Source organism: Ipomoea nil, unplaced genomic scaffold (genome assembly GCF_001879475.1).
Source record: "Ipomoea nil cultivar Tokyo-kokei standard unplaced genomic scaffold, Asagao_1.1 scaffold2616, whole genome shotgun sequence".
In the NCBI taxonomy this organism is placed as follows: Eukaryota; Viridiplantae; Streptophyta; class Magnoliopsida; order Solanales; family Convolvulaceae; genus Ipomoea; species Ipomoea nil.
The window spans coordinates 435,265-457,642 of NW_017619044.1; the positions used below are offsets into that span (position 1 = coordinate 435,265).

At 45.0% G+C, this 22,378-nt stretch overlaps 2 protein-coding genes across 3 annotated transcripts; both read right to left on the reverse strand.

The window, feature by feature from the left end:
• Positions 1–60: 60 nt before the first annotated feature.
• On the reverse strand, positions 61–3,156 carry LOC109154305 (putative late blight resistance protein homolog R1C-3). 2 transcript variants are annotated; one of them, XM_019302127.1, is made up of 6 exons: positions 1,754–3,156; positions 1,603–1,643; positions 1,121–1,398; positions 498–708; positions 261–397; positions 61–172 (listed from the first exon to the last, which is right to left on the reverse strand). In XM_019302127.1, the coding sequence occupies exons 1-3, from the start codon at positions 3,008–3,010 to the stop codon at positions 1,185–1,187; spliced, it is 1,512 nt and encodes a 503-aa protein (XP_019157672.1). In that variant the 5' UTR covers positions 3,011–3,156; the 3' UTR covers positions 61–172; positions 261–397; positions 498–708; positions 1,121–1,184. The 2 variants fall into 2 exon arrangements, with proteins under 2 accessions (XP_019157672.1, XP_019157673.1); XM_019302128.1 differs by lacking the exons at positions 61–172; positions 261–397; positions 498–708; positions 1,121–1,398 and adding an exon at positions 1,483–1,512 and having other exon boundaries at positions 1,605–1,643; positions 1,754–3,154.
• Positions 3,157–3,353: 197 nt separating this feature from the next.
• On the reverse strand, positions 3,354–4,423 carry LOC109154287 (putative late blight resistance protein homolog R1B-13). Its single transcript, XM_019302112.1, has 2 exons — positions 3,427–4,423; positions 3,354–3,379 (listed from the first exon to the last, which is right to left on the reverse strand). The coding sequence occupies exons 1-2, from the start codon at positions 4,421–4,423 to the stop codon at positions 3,354–3,356; spliced, it is 1,023 nt and encodes a 340-aa protein (XP_019157657.1).
• Positions 4,424–22,378: the final 17,955 nt, after the last annotated feature.

Genomic DNA, 22,378 nt, shown 5'->3' on the forward strand with positions numbered 1-22,378 from the left:
ATCATATGCAAAAGCAAACGAGATTATTCACCAACATAAACTGATGTAACTCCGACAAGGTTTCATCGGTGCGACCACTCCTGTATAGTCATTCCTTTTGTTCATCTCACCATCCCGACAATATGTCTTGTGCTCAGCATTTTATCAGCTCTTGCATTCCAATGTTTTCGATCTGAACGTGAAATAAGAAGTAATTTAATTTCAATCCTAACAATTGAGTACTATCAACAATAGCTTATATGATAGGAGAAATTGCAAACCATGTGAATGAAACAACAGGCATCGGCTAAACTCCGTATTAGCCGGAGCACAATCTGGCTACTGGTTACCCGAGGCTCAACGAAAAAAGTTTTCCTTCAAGTCCAGACTCCAGAGCCATGTCTTTGCACTTTCCTTACTAATGAAAGAAAAATTATTAAGTTTAATAAAACTAGAATGTAATTGGTTATTAAGGCATTTGATTTGATTTGATGTAGATATTCCAGAGGTATACATACATTGGCTTCTTCAATTCCTCAGTCACTTTCTTCTCAGAGCTTTCATCACTTTCTTCTTCAAAGCTTTCAACACTTCCTTCACAGTTTTCTTCAACACTTGGGGTATGCTTATCAACTTCATCAACATTAGCCAGTGCATCAACTCATGAAAAGCAACAAACAACTGATTCAGCAATGATGATCTTATTAACTTCAGCCAGGAACCGACAAGCTGAAAGATAAAGTGAAGTTCAAATTCAATTGCAACACATCAGAAAACCTCCTTAATTCTCTTTGGCCAAATTACAATAAATGATGCATATATCAACTATTGGATTCCCGTTTTAGTCCCTCAACAAGTCGACTATTGGATTTTCCACTTTTGTGGTTATCAACCTCAAAAATCGATTACATTTAATACCTAACGACTTTGAAAACTTGCCACTTTTAGCCCAACAAGAACAAAATTTAGTGCCTGACTATAGGACTAATGTGGCAAGTTGTAAAAACTCTGGTACCAAATTTTGATTGATTTTGAAGTCGATGATTGGAAGTACAAATGAAATAGTTGATGAGTTAAAGATGGAATGAACTCTTTCAATAAAACTACAAAATAATATGGAGTTTAACCACAAGTTTCATACCTTGGCTTTATAAGTTTATAATAAGCCCAAAATTTAAAAATTCCTCAGTCACTTTCTTCAGAGCTTACAACACTTTCCTCTTCAATTCTTTGAATGCATTCAGAGATTTCGAAAACTTCTTCTTAAGATATTTCCTCACACTCTTCCGAGCTTTCAACCTTACATGATTAGAGCTTCCAACGCTTAATTCTTTAGACCTTCCAAAACTTAATTCTTTAGAGCTTCCCACGCTTTCTTCTTTAAAGCTTTTCACACTTTCTTCTTCAAAGCTTTCCACACTTTCTTCTTCAGAGCTTTCCACACTTTCTTTAGAGTTTTTCACACTTTCTTCTTCAAATCTATACACACTTTCTTTAGAGCTTTTCACACTTTCTTCTTCAAAGTTTTCCACACTTTTTTCTTCAGCGCTTTCCACTCTATATTCTTCAGAGCTTTCCACACTTTCTTTAGAGTTTTTCATACTTTCTTCTTCAGATCTATACACACTTTCTTCTTCAGAGCTTTCATTATTTGGCAATTCAACCTTGAAAAGTAATTGAAAATGAGAACAAAAATAAACAAATAAATTAATACATGGAATTAGAAGGCAGTAAACTAATAGTTTGAAATAATGAACAAGAATTAGAGAGAAACCTTAGTTCTAACTTCACGAACACGAAGTGGACAATTTGTCGTTCCCTCAAACAATAACTTCTTTGCAGAGGAAATCTGCATTGCAGAACTCACAAGAGAAGAATAACAACTTTCTAACACAATTAACTTCAGTGTTCCAATATTTGCAAAATTAATTGGAACTTGTTTCAATTCCCAACAATATCTTAAGACCAAGCGCTCCAAAACTGGGAAATGATTAGAATTTGCATTCCAATATTTGAGATTTGAACGTGAAATGAGAAGTGCCTTTAATTCCAAAAAGCCCTGCTTTGATGGTTCCCACTTTGAGCCATAGAATGCGAAATCTTTTAGTTTAAGCACCTCAAGGTGTGGCAACTTGCCAATTGTGTCCATCTCTTTCCATGGAAGATAAGTATAACGAAGTGTCAACTTCTTTAGGTTTGGCGGAAAACCAATTGGTAGATAAAAGCGCTCAACTCTTCCTACTTCAAACTTCAACTTCTCAAGTAGATGTAAATGCACAAGGCTCCCTAGATATCTAGGCGCCAGTTGGCCTTCAATGTAAATCCCAAGTTCCCTTAGGTTTGGAACCATTTCGAAGTTTGGGCTTTGATCAGAGTTAGCAACCTTCAACCAATAAAGAGTTTGTAGTTTTTTTTTTACTAAGCTACGGAGATATTGTGAACATCTCTTGTCAACATGCAAATGCCTCAATTGTGGCAAATCCAAAATATCACATGGCAGTTGCAAAGGACATTTTTCCATCCATGAAGTAACTATGAGAGTTACCAAATTCTTAAGCTTGAAAAATCGAAACTGGTAAAGAGAACCAATGGTACTTAAAGCCAAGTATCTCAAATGAACCAAGTCTGTTATTTCTCTAGGCATGCCTCTTGACCATTTAACTAATGATAAATCCAATACTCTTAGCAATTTCAAAGATGGGTATACAAACCTGCATTTTGAATGGTTTACATCTTTACCAAAGCAGAGAACAGAATGGATTTCATCAGGACCGCAATTCTCGTAACTCGCTCGAGTGATTGGCCAATGACTTGTTTGACAGCTTAACCAACAACAAGCGTTTGGAGCATGATTGTCATTGATAATGCACAAATCATTCCACTCTATTGCTTCTCTCACACAAACCTTGTGCACTTGATCATGAATGCTACATGATTTAACTTTGCCGTCAATACTTAGCTCATTACTTTGAACAAGACTTCTATTAATGAGATCATGCAAGTAACTCTCTCCCACTTCTTCCAAACTCATATTGTCATGTGGCTTTATAAATCCCTCTGCAACCCATAAGTTGATTAATTTCTTAACAGGTATGTCATTGTCTTCTGGAAACACACCAAAATAACGAAAGCAATCCTTCAAATCACAAGGTAAGTACTTGTAGCTTAATGAAACTATTTTTGAAATTCTTTTGTGAGTACCAAATATATAAAATCTATCCAAAGTTTGGTAAACATCTCTCCATATTTCTAGAGACTCTTTTGCTGTCGCCAAAAGTCCGGAAATTAAAACAACTTCTAGGGGTAATCCACAAAAACAATCTACAATGTCTATCTCACTTGGGTTAAATCCATAAGGAAGAAATATGTTTTTCCTAAACATTTCCCTTGAAAATAATTCCTGAAGATCCGAAAAAGATAGATAATTCACTTGGTAGGGATTCGTACTCAAGTATTCGGACACCTCTTTGAATCGAGTAGTTACTAAGATTCGGCTTCCATTAAAATTCTCTGGAAGATATCCTTGGATGGCATCCCATGCAGCAGTGGTCCATATATCATCCAAGAAAATTAAATACTTCCAGCCCAACAAACTTGTGTTTAATTTCTCAGCTATCTGAGCCTCATCTATGTTGTAGATTTCACTAGTGATTGGTGAAATACAACTTAATAGACCAATGAGCATCTCTTTGAGGTTATGAACTTCAGACACAACTACCCATGCTCGAATTTGAAAGGTAGCAATGGTAATTGGATGTGCATAGACTCTTTTGGCTAATGTAGTTTTTCCAATGCCTCCTTCCCCAACGAGTGGCATAACTTGTAGTTTCAGCACATATTTCTGAAACCTCTCAATGTTACTATTCTTCAAAATGGTGCACACCGATCCCATGAAGTATGAATAACAGAGCTGGTTAACTATCTTCTCTATATCACTATCGATTCCTACAATCACTTCATTCTCCGTCTTTAAAGCATTTTGGTAGGTATCACAAATTGTGATGTTCTGTTCCCCAGTCTCTAAAGCAGCTCTTCTTTTTTTGTCCAGGATCCCATCTTTAACTACCTCAATATCTCTTACCATTCTTTTCAAGCGTTGATGAATATCTTCACAAGACTTAATTGCAGCGTTCCCTTCCCAATAATCTGCCGAATAGAATAGTCCCGGTATATCTTTTATTTCGTTCTCTAAATATATTCTAAAAACTTCATCTTCCACATACATATACAGTCCCCGAGCCATGGTGTCCTCGTCATTCAATTTTGCCTTACATTCCACCAAAAAGACTTGCAGAAAATGGAGCTTGTAAGACAGCAACTCAATCGTTTCATGCAGTGGCACCATCATTAATCCTCCAACAGCCTCTACTATTTTGGGCTCCATAAGGTTTTGCTCTATAGCCTCTACTCTTTTGATTACTGTGGTTACAGCACCAAGATCCATTGAACTTCTCTAAAGTGTTTCTGGAACACATATCAGAGTTATTAGTCTCAGTTACGTACTTTACTGACCAAGAAATTAAATGGAATGCTTATAACACAAACCACGCACCTTAAGCACACAACAAAGCACCTTAAGAACACAAACCAGGCACATAAGGTTTTAAAATGGCTCTCCTTAAGTTTCACACAACTGATGCACCTTAAGCATACAAATCACGTATACCTTAAAAAGAAAAATAACGCACCTTAAGAAAGAAAATCACGCACCTTAAGTTTCATCAACTACTCACATTAAGCACACAAAACATATGCACCTTAAGCACAAAAACCACACACCTTAAGAAGGAAAATCATGCACTTTAAGTTTCAACAAATACTCGCATTAAGCACAGAACACACGCAGTTTAAGCACAAAACCCACGCACCTTAAACACAAAAGCCACGCCCCACGCACCTTAAATTTGACCTCGATGCAAAAACTACCAAATTACTACCACGTTTTTTTTTTTTTTTTTTTTAATTTTGGTGATCTTGGACGTTGATTAGGCAAAATCAATAGTTCAGATTTAACCGCACGACACACCAACCACATTTGAACCTATATATATATATATATATATATATATATATATATATATATGAAGATAGATGACATTTTTTTGAAAACGTCTTCACCCGGGGTGGTGAAGGAAGGAGGCAAAACCGCCAGTATCCGACGGGGTAGCCCGACGAAATCCCAGTGTGCATGGTGGGTCATGCCAAACCGGTGGCTCCCTACTGGCAGGCCAAGTGAGGAGGCATGCACATACTAAGATTACCGAGTAGAATATTATATCAAGTGCACTTCATCTCTTGTTTACCAAAGTTTTACTTGTATTTATTCGTTATTTTGCAGGCTGGCAACTTTACAAACCAGCCACCACCGGTCGGTGATTGGCCAGGGGCGTGGCTCGTCGGCAACCTCCATCCATAGTGCCCCCAGCGGGCCTAGTGGGCCGAGAGGTGAGGCAGCGGCGACCTGTCGGAAAGTGGGTGCAATATTGAAGGTGTATATGCGCATGGCAAGGGTGGTGAAGACGTGTTGATGCAAGCGGAGGGATAGCATAAACACGTGAGTGGTGGTCATGAAGGGTGGTGCACATGTAAGTGGGGAGGGCGCCGCCGGCGGTCGGTAGCCCGGTAGGGGCTCGGAGCGCCCCACAATGCCCCATCGGGCCACCGGTGAGTTTGGCACCCCACACCTTTGGCGTGGCACCCTAGCCGGTGGTCGTGTGGCGTGGCTCCCTGCTGATGGACGACGGTATGGAGGTAAGCAGGGAGGCAGGTAGACATGGGACACGTGGTTGGCGACTTGGCGGAGGCTAGCCTATCTTGGATGGCGTATACATAGACAGTGGGGTGAGGCAAGTAACAATATAAAAGGATGGGGAATGGTTTGGTTAGGACACATCTTGAGAATGTAGAGACCTTTCTGGCTGAGTGATCTGAGTCTTCTCTTTCCCACCAGCATACTAGGATTCGATTTTTAGTGGTAACATTATTATTTCTATTTGATTAGCTATAACTTGTATTGTTTATTATTATTTGGGTCGTCGTTTTGGGCTGGTGGCATGTCTCAGACTTTGTACGTATTCTTTTGAGTCTAACGTTCCTAGTAATAATACTACTATTTTCCTAACCCTTCTGTTCGCCGTTCGTGGGTAACACTATGAAAAACATGCATTCATAATTTCTAATTGTTTTATAGTTTCCCTTTACTCAATTAAACTCTGAGATATACCGAAATGACCGAGTCACAAAGTCAACGTTCCCTGGATCCGCAAGAACACCTTAGCAAGCAAGCAGTGCCTCCGTTTAATTCACGAATGTCGGTTCCCACCCAAAGCACACGAGAAGTCTCCTTGGCACCTTTGCCGTCGGAAGTCACCTTGCCATTGGTGTTACCAATCAAGGTCACTCGGCGGTCGGACCTAATGTCCAATCTTTAGAGAGAGAGAGAGAGAAAAAAAAAATCATTTTTGGTTCCTTGACTATCATAGCTGAAGCATATTTGATCCTTTTGCTTTTTTATCAAATTAGGTCCATGACTTTCTAATTAGTATCAGATTTGGTTCTTCGGTCCAATTTTCCGACCACATATTACCGGAATTCCAACCGAAAAATTAATGTCTTGTAATTAGAAGGGTATTTTGGTACTTTCAAATATATTTTATTTTTCTCTTTTATTTTTCTTCTTCTTCTTCTTCTCTTCTTCTTCTTCTCACTTTCTTCCCTTCTTCCTCTCCATTTCTTCTATTTATGGTGTGAACCCTAACAAGACAACCAAACGACCATGTCTTTGTAGGCTTGGTAGGACGCAGGGAGGGTGACTGTCTGGTTCCGGTATACGGCAGCATAGAGGTTGAGGTGGTCGTAGTAGATGCCGCGGTGTCTGTAGGGGATGTTGGCGGCGAGGGCGACTGAGATGTTGGTGGTGAGGAGGTTGGCGGCGCCGGCGTGAGGTTGAAGTTGTAGAGTGTGGCGTGTCGGAGGAAGAAGCGGGGTTCGGTGAGCGAGATCTGGACAGACATGGTGACGCAAAGGGAGATGCTGAGGAGGGTAGAGAAGAAGAAGAAGAAGAAGAAGAAGAAGAAGAAGAAGAAGAAGAAGAAGAGCAGAACGCAATTGAAACTCTTGTTCGGAAGATCCTTCATCTTTTAACTTTCATTCTATTTGATTCAAGGCTGAAATATTGTTCTATTTGAACCTATTCTATAAATTGTAAAAATATTATTTTATCCATTAAGCTACTAGTGGCATCTTTGAGGACCAAGTTTGTTACATTTTTCAGCACATAAGTTATGCTTGCCTTTTGTTTTGTATTTTATTTGGATTCAACCTCTGCTCCTTCCAAATGAAAAGTTAAATCGAAAGGCTGTAATTATACCATCTTTTCTGGTTAAAAGCTTGAAACCAAGCAATGCGTAGAAGTGATGAGATCACGGACAATTTCATTTAAGAAAATAATTACTCCGTACTAGAATATTTTCATTTGCCATTCAATGAAATACAAATATCTTTCGATCTTCTCCTTGGGTACCAGTTTCCAACTCTTAACCTATGAGTTGAAACTACCTTCCTCCAACCACCAGTGTCAAGAGGAACTAACTGGTAATGAAATACAAATATATTCTTCCTTTTCGTAATTGTGTGTTTGTCGATAGAGAACAAATGCAACAAACTGATTACTTTTGGGTCACATCCATCTCAGGTCTTTGGTTACAAGTGCCAAGTAATTAAGAGATGCCATCCAGCTCAAGCAGGGTAGTAAGCAGTAGAAAAGGAGGAGAAGAACGGGAGAGGAAGAAAGTGAGGAAAAGAAGAAAGGGAGAAGAAAGAAAAGTAAAAGAGGGAAATAAAATATATTTGAAATGACTAAAATACCTTTCTAATTACAACACATTAGTTTTCCGTTTGGAATTCTGGTAATATGTAGCCGAAAATTGGATCGGAGAACCAAATCTGATACTAATTAGAAATTCATTCACCTAATTAGCAATAGTGAATGACCAAATATGCTTTAGCTATAATAGTCAAGGGATAAATTGTACTGTGGGCCGTGGTCTACAATGTATTGTGGTCCAGACTTTAAAATGATGACGTTTCTTTTAATGAAAAGAAACGGCACCTGATCTGCGCGGTTCCGCATGAAGTAACATTTGTTTGTACAACATTTTCAGTTTCATTTTATATACATTGTAGTTTCATTTCAACACAACTACAGTTTCATTTCGATATAACTATAATTTCATTCGACATTATACACAAATATGTGAAACTGTTATTTAGTTTCATTATATATATATATATATATATATATATATATATATATATATATATATATATATATATATATATATATATATACACTACAGTTTCATTACAATATAACTACAATATCATTTCGATATAACTACAATTTGATTGGATAATATACACTCAAATATATGAAATTGTTATGCAGTTTCATTTCAACACAACTATAGTTTCATTTCGATATAACTATAATTTCATTCGATAATATAAAAATAATATGTGAAACAGTTTCATTTGAGATACATTGTAGTTTCATTTTGTAATTAACACACTAAACATCCGCGCTCCATTAATATGTAGCGGTGGCATTTAGTTTACTTAACGAAACGATGTTGTTTTTGGACTATGGTCTATAAAGTTTGTAGACCATAGTCCACGATATAATTGCTAATATACATCAAGATGGGCCAACCCGTAAGGGTCAGGCTAGCCTATTTTTACAGCTCTAATCATAACGCTCCATAACTTTTACAGCTCTAATCATAACGTTCCATAACTTTATCAGATTAGTTCTCATGGTCTTACCTCTCCATATGTACACACGCTTTACCAGATTAGTTCTCATTTTCTTACGGGCCCTCTCTCTCTATGAATGAAAATGAGATAAACATATACGGAGTATTATAAATTTAGTTAGTGAATAAATCTGTAGCAGCAAAAGGTAAAAGGAAATAAGAGGGCAAAACATAATGCTAAACTATATATATATATATATGAAAGCAGAAAAGGAATAGATCAGAGTGATGTTGGAGAGAGTATAAAAGATGCATACCTTAGGTTGATGAGGATGGAGATGGAGTTATTCCGTGAATTGGTTCGTTGTTGAATATATGGCAACTTCAACGTAACTAATCTCAGGTCCGGTGTTTCTGAATTCAAACTCAGATGAGATGAGATGAAAGTTACTGAGCGATCGAGCAGAGATGAAATGAAATGAAAGTTGAGAGAGATGTGAGATCTGAGTTGTTGAAGTAGAGCAGTAGAGAAAAGATATGCCAATTTGAACTACTCTCAGATCAGATCAGAGTTATTGAGAGAGCAGAGATGAAATGAGTATAGCAGAGAGCATGAGATTGATTGAGACAGATCTGATGAATTTTATATAATAAGCTTACTTTTAATCAGAACAGTACACTGTTAAAATTTTAAAATGGAGGACCACATAATGTCCAGGGTTTTAGTAAAAAGTATGAGCTAATACCACAAATGGTCCTCTAACTATTGCAGGGCGTTTGGGTGGAAGGAAGGAATTAAGGGGGAAAAGAATGGTAATTCGGTAGGAAAAGAATGAGGTGAGAATAAAGTAAGAACTACAATTACATTGTTTGGTAGAGAGGAATAATGAAAATGGGAGAAGTGATATAAAGACTAAAATACTCTTGGTGTAATAATATTAATAATAACATTCAAGGACAAATATGTCTTTTCCTTCCTTTCACTTTGCATGAATTCATTGAATTGCAATTCATAGGGGGACCTATGAATTGCAATTCAATGAATTGAGGGAATTGCAATTCCCTCCAACCAAACAATGTAGTTTATCATTTCATTGAATTGCAATTCAATTCCAACGCAATTCATGCCAACCAAACACCCCCTTAGGATAGTACTCTTTTTAGTCCTTCATTTTTAATTCGACCAAAACACATCCCTTAACTTTTGTTTTTGACCACAAATAATCATCCGTTATAATTTCTGTTAAATGGGTATTAAATCCAAGGTTAACCAATGATAATAATAATTGGTAGGGAATACCCCAACCGACATGCCATGTTTTTTATTCTTGTTTATGCAGGTTACAGGTCGGATATTCTTAGAAGAACCCGGTCGTACCCGACCGGTGGAGCACCCTACCGGCGTCTTCAGTACCCGATTGGTAGCCCTTAGGCGAGAGAGTCGAGAAGAGGCACGTGGCAGCGTTAGGCGTTGACAGGCAGGACTTGCGGGGAGAAGACACGTCACTGCTACGTGAGTTACATGCCGGCCGGCCGGAATGGTGTCTCCGGCCTAGCGGCTATAAATACCCGCGGCGGCAACAGTGTGAGGGGACTTTTGAACGATCGATAGGCTATTGTTAGAGCATCCCGACCGTAGTCAGTCGGCCCTCAGAATAGCCATTTAGATTGTATTAGGTCCTTTTCACCCGATCAATAAAAGATTTATTTGCTTTGTTTGGTCATGTTATTACTTTGATTGCTTACGTGGGAATTAACACTATCATTTTGGCGCCGTCTGTGGGGACCCGTGCACTAAAGCTAACGTTTGACGAGCACCCGTGCTTTTATTCACAATGTATCCGTTCGCATACAACCTCTTCGGCGATGATCAAGCGGATGCAGCGAGCTCATCCGATCACCAGCCGACACAATACCAAGGTCAGACCGTTGACCTCAACCTCAACCTTTCACCACCACACCCAGCAGCTCAACACCCGGCCGTCCAACAGCTGGTCAATTATATTCAACCGGGATATCCACCACCCGGTCAGCAATTCCAATATCCCGGGCAATATACTTACCCGGTCCCGCCTCCACAATATGGATATTGGCCCAGTCAACCGATGTTTTACACACCACCGGCCGGCTATCCACCCTATACGCCTGCGTACACGGCTCCAGCCGCCGCCCCTCCGATTTACCCGACTGCCCAGGTCGAGCCGGGGCATCAGCCCACTTCCCGGGCTCGACGCTCGGCTCGTTCGCGGTTGGGGTCGCAGGGTGCCGAGGCTATGGAGGTACCACGGAAGGCTCAGCAAGCACAGCCGGAGATCCATGCCCATGCGGAGGACCCTGAAGAAGTCAACCGGGCGGTAGCATTTGAGCGCCTCCGACCAGCAATGCGGCAACGATTGGGACCGTGGGACCCAAGCCGACGCTCAGTAAATTTGCCAATGCAAGAGGCTAGCCAAGAGGGTTCGTCTGCGCACAGTGGGTCAAAATCGCATCGTTGTCGACGCGCCTGGGAGCCGACCCAGGCCCAGACGACCGAGCTTATGGAGACCCGAGGACTGCTCAACGACCTCCAGGCGGAATTCGCTCGGTTCCGAAACGAGCACGCAGTTAGGCCCCCGGTCGACCAGTCAGCCTCCTTATTGAGGACACCCTTCACGGCGGAGATAATGACCCAGCCATATCCGCTCGATCTACAAGTCCCGGGGAACAAGGGTTATTATGGCCGTACTGACCCTGAGGTCCATGTCAACACCTACTATGGCAACATGATGATGATGGGCGTGTCAGACGCCGTGATGTGTAGGGCTTTCTACTCCATGCTTACCGGTCGGGCGGCGGAGTGGTTTCGTACGTTGCCGCCGGGATCCATCTCTGATTTTGCAACCCTCAATGAAGTTTATGCGGAAGTTTGTTACTTCCAAAGTTGTGAGGAAGCCCTACATGTATCTGGAGAAGGCCAAACAATTGGAAGGGGAGAGCTTGACCGATTTTCTGATCAAGTGGAAGGCCGCAGTCGGGGAGGTCGAACCGATGGATGATGCAACCGCCACCCATATGCTTCACATCTCACTCCGGGCGGGTTACCTTTATCAAGATTTCATCCTCCATCCCCCGACCACCTATGAAGAAGCCCTTCGAAGGGTGACGGATTACGCTAACGCTGGTGAAGCGAATGCCGTCAAAAGATCGCAGGAGGTCGGGACTTCATCCCGTAAACCAACTGGTCGGGCGGAACATCGATCGGGTGATGATCATCCCCGACCCCGCACCCGGCCTGGCGAGTTTACGGCCTTGAACTGATCCGCGGCGGAAGCCATGCAGTACGCCCAGTCCTGCAATCTCATCTGACTCCCTCATCCCGGACAAGTCTAAGCATTGCGCTTACCACCGATGTGCCAGGCATGACACAGAAGAGTGCACGCACTTGCGCCAGCTATTGGAGGATTTACTTAGTATTGGAAAGCTGGACAAGTGCGTGGGGAAGAGAGAAGAAACAAAGAAGGTTACCGATAGGAGAGATCACAGACGCTCTCATCACCGCTCAGATCGCTCCGATCGTGCTGAACATTCAGATCGGTCGGGTCAGGACCGTAGAGATGACCGCAGAGATGACCGCCGGGACCCCGACCCTCCATCCAGCAGCCGACCGGCAGGCAAGCCGACCATCCACGTGATATTCGGTAGATTGGATGACGCTTCCCGACCAAGGGAGAACTGCCCTTTCGCGATCGTAGACTCCCGTGATACCGGGAAAACGCAAAAGATGGAGCCAATAACCTTCACCTTGGAGGATCAACCCAACAGTGGTGACCACGGATTAGAAGCTCTCGTGTTCACGATCGACGTGAATGGGACCGATGTCCAAAGAGTTATGGTGGACACGGGAAGCAATGTTAACGTCCTTTATTTGGACGTGTTTAAAAAACTTCATCTGGACAAAAGCGAGCTGATTCCAGTCGGTGTACCATTGTCTGGATTCACCGGGGCCCTCATTTGCCCCGAAGAAAAAATTACACTCCCGGTCGAGATTGGCACCCCGCCCAAGTCTGTCAAGACCGAGTTGGAGTTTGTTGTGGTCAATCTGCACTGCGTCCACAACATCATTCTAGACCGACCCGCCATAATGAAGATTGGTGGGATAATTTCCATGCCCCACCTATGCATGAAATTTTCCACCCCCAATAGGGTCGGTGTGGTCCGCGGAGATGTTCAATCCGCGAGGAAGTGTTACACCGGGGCCGTTAACAAGCGTGATACTGGCACGTCTTCCCGGGTGAACACAATCGTGAAAGAGGCAACCAGTGATCGGAAGGAGCAGCCCGAGCCTTCCGAAGAAATTGAGGAAGTTCCCCTGTCCGAGGACCGACCGGACAGGAAGATCAAGATTGGTCGGGCCCTTACCCCCGAGCTACGATCAGAAGTGTTAGAAATTCTTCGCGAATTTGCTGATATCTTTGCGTGGGGGCCCGAGGACATGCCCGGGATCGACCGTACGGTCATTTGTCACAAGCTTGTCGTCGATCCCGCAGCCAAGCCGGTCGTTCAGAAGACGCGGCATTTATCTTCCGATCGCCGTGAGTTTGTCAGAGAAGATGTCAAGAAGATGGCGGCGATCGAGCACATTCGACCGGTGATTTATCCCGAGTGGGTGGCAAATATTGTTCTTGTTCCTAAGCCCCCAGCTTGGAGGATGTGCATAGACTTTACCGACCTCAACAAGGCCTGTTCGCTCGACCCATATTCGCTCCCGAGCATCCATCAAATGGTCGACGAGACGGCCGGGGACGAGTTAATGAGCTTTATGGATGCTTTCAAGGGGTATCATCAAATAATGTGCACCATGAAGACGAAAGCAAAACAGCCTTCGTGACCCCGGACGGGCTGTATTGCTACCGAGTGATGCCGTTCGGCCTCCGCAATGCGGGAGCGACCTATCAGAGAATGGTCAATATGCTCTTCGCTGATCTATTAGGCCGAACGATGGAGGCATACATAGATGATATGCTGGTCAAGAGTCGGACCGGTCCGACCACACTCGGGACCTCCGGGAATGTTTTCAGATTATGCGGAGGTATCAGCTGAGATTGAACCCAACCAAGTGCACATTTGCGGTTCAAACAGGGAAGTTCCTCGGCTATATGATGACCAAGAGGGGGATCGAGCCCAACCCGGCTAAGGTCAAGGCAATTCTGGATATGCAACCACCTACCACCGTTCGGGAGGTCCAGCAATTGACCGGTCGGTTGGCCGCTTTAAGCCGCTTCCTCTCCAAGTTAGCCGAGCGTGCTCTACCATTCTTCAAGGTATTGCGCAAGGTGAACGGATTCGTCTGGGACGATGAGTGCCGAGCGGCTTTCGATGAGTTGAAGGAGTATCTCATGTCACCTATTGTACTATCGAAGCCAGAGCTCGGGGAAGAGCTAGACGTATACCTTGCCGTATCCGATCGAGCAGTATGCGCAGTTTTGTGCCGAACTGATCCGGAAGGGGTCCAGCGACCGTTGTACTATGTAAGCCACGCGTTACATGGTCCCGAGCTCTGGTACTCCCGGCTAGAGAAGGTCGTCTACGCGTTGTACATAGCCGCGAAGAAGCTAGCTCCCTACTTTCAAGGTAGAGTCATTCGTGTGCTGACCGATCAGCCGATCGGCCTGGTCCTCCGCACTGCCTCGTCATCCGGCGCCTAGTCAAGTGGGCGTTAATGTTGACCCAATATGCGATCGAATACCGACCAAGACCAGCCATCAAAGGTCAAGCCCTTGCATATTTCTTGGTCGAGTGCACCGCTCGAGATACCCGACCCCCGGAGGTCGAGGAACCCGAGGCGGAGTGGTGGTCGCTGGCAACAGATGGGTCCAGCAGCAAAAAAGGGGCAGGAGGAAGAGTGGTGGTTACGAGCCCGGAGGGATTCAAGGTCTATTTTTCTTTAATGTATCAGTTCCATCCGACCAACAACGAAGCCGAGTACGAAGCCTTTGTCAACGGCTTACAGTGTGCTCGGGATTTGGGGGCTGATTACATCCGGGCTCAAACGGATTCTGCGCTCGTGGTCGGACAGGTCCTGGGTGATTATGAAGTGAATGGCGAGCGATTACAAGCTTACCGGGACCTCCTAATAGAGAAGCTCGCCTTGTTCCGGGGTTACACCGTTCGACATGTACCCCGATTGGATAATGCCGATGCGGACATCTTGTCCAAGTTGTCTCAAGACGCCCCGGAAGACATGTCGAAGATCGCTCGGATTTTGGTGATCCCGAGGCACAGTATCCACCGATTGTCGGTCGCACCTATCGAACCGGCGGAAGACAACTGGATCACCGATCTGATAGAATTCCTTGAGCACGGTCAGCTCCCAGATGACCCCCAGCGTGCTCGGAAGGCCAAGCTCAGAGCTCCAAGGTTTCAGATCCAAGACGGTCGTTTGTATAGGCGGTCGTACGGAGGACCTCTCATGCTCTGCTTGACCGCGTTTGAGGCTGATTTGGTTATGAAGGAATTGCATTCGGGCATCTGCTCATCGCACCAAGGAGGCCGATCATTAGCTCGTCGAATCATGCTGATCGGGTATTATTGGCCATCTCTCCAATTAGATTGTGAGAAGCTTGCCCGTGATTGTGAGACCTGTCAGTTGTTCGCTCGGATGCCCGCACGACCGGCTACGTTCTACCAGCCGGTAACGACTGCAATTCCTTTTGCAAGGTGGGGGGTGGATATTTTGGGGCCATTCCCGCAACTGGCCGGTCGGAGAAAGTTTGTCATCGTCGCCATCGATTATTTCTCCAAGTGGATCGAGGCCGAGCCGTTAGCCACGATCACCTCCCAACAATGCGCTAGATTCCTTTGGCGCAATGTCATTTCCCGGTTTGGTGTGCCCGTTCATCTCATTAGCGACAACGGCCGCCAATTTGTGAGCCAATATTTCCAGAATTTTCTAGCCACGATCGGGACAACCCACATCCGGTCGTCAGCGGCTTACCCTCAGGGAAATGGACAGGTCGAGAATGCCAATCGCATAATCCTGGAAGGTCTGAAGAAGAAGCTACACTCGGCTGGTCGTAGTTGGGCCGATGAGTTACCCTATGTTCTCTGGACTTATCGGACGACCCCGAGGGAAGCAACTTTGGAAACACCGTTTGCCCTAGTCTATGGGGCCGAAGCCCGACTCCCGACCGCCAGAGAGCGAACTTACAATGCGAAGGAAAACGAACACTCAATGATCGTGGATCTTGACGGGGTCGAGGAAAAGAGAGAGCTACCCGCTCGGCGTATGGCCGAGTACCAGAAACGAGTGAAGAGCTCGAAGGATGTCCGGGTCAACCCTCGGTACTTTCAGGTCGGGGACTACGTTCTACGCCGACAGGAAGCTAGTCAGCTTTTGGAAGGAGGAAAGCTAGCTCAGAACTGGGAAGGGCCGTACGTCACCACCACTGTTATACGGCCGGGAACCTACCGATTGGAGACGACGACCGGTAGGCAAATCGAGGGCACTTGGAATTCCGAGCACCTCGTCTTGTTTAGGCATTAGCCCGTTTTTTATAATTAGTCGTTCAAGTGCTTGTAAATTATTTGTTGTAAATATTTCAAACCGTCTGCGAACGGGAAAATTTGTTGTATATACGATCAGTGATTGTTCGACCGTTGCATACGGTGGCCCGATCGGTTTTTTCCACCGCTTTAATGAGAAGTAGGTTAATCTAAATCTGCTTCATCAGCTAGTCTCGCTCGGGATCCGCTCGATCGAGGTTCAACATCAACCACGAAAAGGGGCTATACGCCCCGGAACTTCTCTCCCTCGATCTCCACCGATAGGGGTGTATAACTTGGCTCAAATAGCCATTTGCATTATGGCTCTAATAGCCGCCTAAACATTGGCTCTAATAGCCGTTTGAAATTCAGTCGGGCGAGTTTGTCGACCGGCTACTGCGCTCATCTTCGGCGGACATTCGGGTCGCGCCACCGATTCGGGAAGCCAGAGCCACAGCAAAATTTCCCGATCCGTCCAACTTCTTTCCATTGCCGCACTCACTCGTGCCTCTTGCGCACAACAATGTGGGGGCTAGGATGAAGGAAGTGCAAGGCCAAGCAATCGGGAATACCCCGAGCAAAAGGCCAAGATCTTTTTCGAATTTTCGACGAGGCCAAACGGTCGGGAATATCCCAAACAGATAGGCCAAAGAAGTTTAATATTTCGAAGGGCCAAAAGGCCATTCGGTCGGGACGCGCACGACCAGGCCGTTAGGCCAAAGGGTCGGGCGGTGGACGACTGGCATTCAAAACAAATAAAAATAAAACAGACCAAGATAGCTCGAACGACGCAAGTTGAACAAACGAGCTTCATTAAAATTCAAAAGTTGCCCGGTACAAAAGCGAGACCGGGCCCCCGATCAAGTATACTTAAAACAAACATGAAGAAGCAGATTACATCGGTTAGAATCTACACGACCTAACTACTTCTTCGCAGCGGCGTTCGGCTCGGCAACTTCATCATCGCCAAAAGGGGCCACGCCGGGGCCGGGGATCTCTTGAGCAAGCGTGGTCAAGACCAGTTGGAGATTATCTCCCTCGAGCGCTTGCTCCATATTCTTCTGGGTCTTTTCCCGCATCTTCCTCTGGCCGGTTTTAAACGCCCAACGACCGAACGTCCAGACCAGTTCCTCCCCAACCTTTGTCTTCCGGATCTCCCGGAGGAACTGGGTGCCCAACTCCAGATCCCGGAAAAGAAACCGGGCCAGTTCACCCGTGTTGTCTAGTCGGGCCTTCAGCTTGGCTGCTTCACCGACCGCCTGTTGGGCGACCTTCTTAAAAAGGTCCCGCTCCTCCTTGGCTTTTCTCAGATCCTCCTTAGATTTCTTTAGCTCCGCCTGGAGGTCTTTGACTTCCTGTAATCGCCGGTCGGCGACCTTCTTCAAGGCATCGGCCTCGTTAGCCAGCAATGCTCGGCGTTTGAGGAGCTGGGTCGCTCGGGAGATCTGCAGAACAAAAAACGATAGGGATTAGCCCGAACAAAGTCGCTTGTACGAAAACAATAGAGAGGAAGAGTCTTACCTCGGCCAGATCGTGGCCAATCTTTTCGGCCACCTGGGTCGGGGTGAGTTGGGTCAGATCCTCCTTAACCGGCCCGGAGTTGCCAATCCGGGTGAGGATCGATGAATCGCCCTTAGTGGCCCCGACCGGGGGGCTCGGGCTGCGTTGGTTCCTTCGGCGCTTCAGTGCGCCGCTGTCCTCCGTCCCCTTTTCGGACGCCTTTTCCTTGCCTTTAGGGGCAATCACCCGGGAGACGAGGACGTCGGAACCCTCGACCATGAAGCCTTCGGCTGTGGTGACAGTTTTGGATGCACCAATCGGCCGGGCGATCTGGATTTGTTGTTCCCCGATGGGCTTGGCCTTCGTCTTTTTTTTTTTCCAAGCACGATCTTGGCTATGGGGGCTCGGGGTGCCTCATCTTCTTCAAAGCCCGCCATTCCTGCAAACAAGTAAAAGTTGTTAGATCGGGTTTGAGACGTGGTCGGGGAGTTAGGGTCGGGGACGATCAGTTAGTGTTAGACCTTCGTTTTCCAGCTCAACCCGAACAGCCACCTTTGCAATCGTCACGCCCGGCACGGGCAGGTACTTCTCCTCCAGGTCGTATCGCGGCGGTGGCAGCCGGGCCTCCTCGTAGCATTCTCTCGAGCGAAAGATCTTGTACTCGTGGATCTCGCACGAGATCTTGGAGACGGAATCTTGAAGGGCCTTCGTCTTTAACGGCACCACTTGCTTCCTGTAGTGGGTGCTCCACGTCCTCTCGACCGGGAGGATCCACGGGTCGTTCTCGACCGAGAAGATTCTGTTCTTCCAACCTTTGTTGTTCCCGGGCAGGTGGTCGATAGCGCACATGTCCGCCCGGGACTGGATCATCAGAAACCCTCCTCCGTATTTGGCCGGTAGGGTCTTCACCTGGTAGATGAAGTTGAACAACTCCATCGTGCATGCCACTTCGTGCCGAGCATAGATTTGTGGGAAGCAGGCTAGAATCCTATGCGCGTTCGGGCAGATCTGGGCCGGGACCACTCGGTAGTAGCCCAAGAACGCGGTCAGGAGACCGGAGAAGGGAATCTGGATCGCTGCTAGGAGGGAGTCGAAGTGCATCCCGATCCACTTGCCTTCGTGACGGTCGATGACATTTCCCAAACTCCGGCGGATATCGAAACGGACCCGACCGGTGAGTATCGCAGATATCTTTGCTGCTTCTCCTTTCGTCAGTAGGCTCTCTTGCTGCTCGACACTGTCCCGGTTCAAGAACACGAACTCCCCGTTGGCCGGGGCGGGCGGGGCAGCCGGGTCTTCCTCGACCTGCTCAGGGGTGGCCTCCCGATCGCCAGCTGGGGGTGCTGCCTGTGGGTAATCCCCAATTACCCGGGTTGGTGTTTCCCGAGCAGCTTCGGTCAAACGCTGTCCGCTCATCGATGTTTCGCCGCTTCTACTGCTCGATCCGTTCGAGCTGCCCGTACCCACTTGAGCTTGACGTTCCCTCCGAGCTAGACGACCTTCGTCGCTCGGGGGTTTTCTGTGGTCGTTGAATGACCTCTAGTGAATAGGACATAATGTCCACTTCTTCGCTTATATGCTCGACCGCGTCGTCGTAATCCCCGACTGAGGCGTTCTGACTGTCCGTATCCGACATATTTTTTTATCTACCTAAAGGCCGGTCGGGATTGTGTTAGGGCTCGTGATACTGGGGTCATGGTCAGCTGAGGCCTATAGTTGGCTATGAAAAGAAAATGTAAGGCAGGAAACTAAAGAGTTAAGGAGCAGAGAACTTACCGAGTGATAGCACTTGGGGGAAAAGCTGAATGCTGATTGCTCCGACTGATGTTCTGAATAGCTCGCTAGGGATGCTCTGAATGCTCCGTTCGACTCAGGATGGTTGGTAAAAGTTCAAATGAACTCCATGAAGGCCTATTTATAGGAGAGCATTTGGGCGGGAAACGGCCCACTTGCTTGACGCGACCGCTCCAAACTCCGAGGCGACCGTTGCGGTCGTAGAGGTGTGCAGAGGTCAACACGTGGCACGGAGGAATGATAGCTGGCCGGTCGGTTTGGCGGCGGGCGGTTGGACTTCTTCATCCCGTCCCGTTTTTTCCCGGGCGGTCGAAAAGGCCCGGGCTGGGGGGCTCTTGGTAGGGAATACCCCGACCGACATGCCATGTGTTTTATTCTTGTTTATGCAGGTTACAGGTCGAATATTCTTAGAAGAATCCGGTCGTACCCGACCGGTGGAGCACCCGACCGGCGTCTTCAGTACCCGATTGGTAGCCCTTAGGCGAGAGAGTCGAGAAGAGGCACGTGGCAGCGTTAGGCGTTGACAGACAGGGCTTGCGGGGAGAAGACACGTCACTGCTACGTGGGTTACATGCCGGCCGGCCGGAATGGTGTCTTCGGCCTAGCGGCTACAAATACCCGCGGCGGCAACAATGTGGGGGACTTTTGAACGATCGATAGGCTATTGTTAGAGCATCCCGACCGTAGTCAGTCGGCCCTCAGAATAGCCATTTAGATTGTATTAGGTCCTTTTCACCCGATCAATAAAAGATTTATTTGCTTTGTTTGGTCGTGTTATTACTTTGATTGCTTACGTGGAAATTAACATTATCAATTATAATAATAATAATAATAATAATAATAATAATAATAATAATAATAATAATAATAATAATAATAATAATAATAATAATATATTCTGTACAAGGGCATTTATGTCTTTTACACATCTATTCCATTTCTATTCCTTAACCAACCAAACGTTGGAACACAATTCATAAAGTCTATTACTTCAGCGAACCAAACAACAGAATATAATTTCTATTATATTCCTTTACCTATTACATTCCCTATGCAATAGCATTCCTATTCCCTCCAAATTGATTCCATGAACCAAACGGGCCATTAATGTTATCCATCATAATGAAACAAACCAGAATTATTAGTTCAGTGTTTGCAAATTAAAAAAAAAATATTTATTATCCTTTCTTTCATTCTTCCCCAATTCTCATCCACAACTTCAACACCTAGAATTTGGCGAGAAAAAGTGTCAAATACCTCTCATTCTTACCCAATTCTCTTCCATAGCTTCAAACTTATAATTTGGAGAGAAAAAGAATGTCAAATACCCTTCATTCTTGAAATGTATATAAGTGCAGCACACATTGATGTTGAAACTGACGTTGTAACACAAACGATCTGTAACGCAGTTTGGGCAAACAACCCTAATCTGCGAGGCACTTTTCAGAGAATTTGCCTAAATCCACTAAAAGCTTAATATTTAAAGTACATTGTTTGGAACCTGAGATTAAACAATAGAATGATCTTTCCTACCAAACTATTGAAAACTAAACACATGTACTACTTTCTAGGGGAATTTAGTATCCTATTCTCAAAGGCTCTCATACCTCACAAGATCAATGTTGAATGCCTGATTTCTGTGATAAAGGACAACCCTTATTTATAGTAGCTACTTCTAATAGATTTGTGAATAATAATGCTATTCCTAATCAAACTAGAACTAGAAGATCTTCAATAACAATTCCTCTTAGAACTAGTATTCTTCAATATCTATTCCTTTTAGGACAGTATTCCTTCATAGAGCTGGAATCCTTTTTGCACATAACTTTGACAAGGCCTTTGAGTCAACAATCTCCGCCTTTGTCAAATTTTTGGCAAAATCCTTGATTCCATAAAAAGCTTGCCATTTGACTCATTTCCCCTCTAACTGATTGCATGTTTCTCTGTTATTGGTGAGTGCTATCTTTGAGTATGATTTGTTTTTTTTTTTTTAAATTCCCAATTAAATCAGCCTATCACAGCTAATTTCTCCTCTGATTTATTCTTCCTCTGTTATTACCGCCAACGCCTTTGATGTCATCACTTCTCCTCAATCGCGACATCTCGAAGGGAAATTGCACATCGGAGGAGCGCGACGACAAAGCTGAGACAATCTGTCGAGAATTCTTTTAATTGGAGATGTATTCTGGCCATGCAAACATGAATCCACTGAGATTCCATCAATCGGTCTCTTCTGCCTTACGATCGCATTTAGATTTCCTGACCGGAATTTCGAACGTACTAACTCTGCGCCATCATTAATTTCTGGAAATATCACAAAATCTTATGAAAGCTCTTCCAAATGATCTCTAAAATATCCGATCTGATCTTCATGGGATAACCTAGACGAAACTGAAATTTCTCCAATTTCCGGTGACATAATCATCGCTGGAAAATGCTCCGTTGCCACCGCCAGACCACCCTCGCCCTCCAGGGCTGTCTCGCACAAACAGGCTGGAGGTGGTTCGCGTTCGTCTTGAATATTTTGGTAGGGTTCCTGTGAAATCAGAACAGGGCTCATAATGATCGTTGCAGAGCCATCATCCTTTTCTTCATCTGGTTCTGTTTTGTGATTCTGCATAACAGTAGTCGGAGGTGTTGGAACAGTTGTTTCAACAACTCTGGGACTTCCGTCATCATTAGTGGTTATTCTTGAAATTGTGTCATTAATAACCACATTCATGGATTCCATTGTACTATCTACACTGAAAGTCTTAATGTTTGATGAATAACCTGAATAGTCTAGGAATATTTCTTGGTCCCCTTTGATGTCATGAGAATTTATGTGTCCC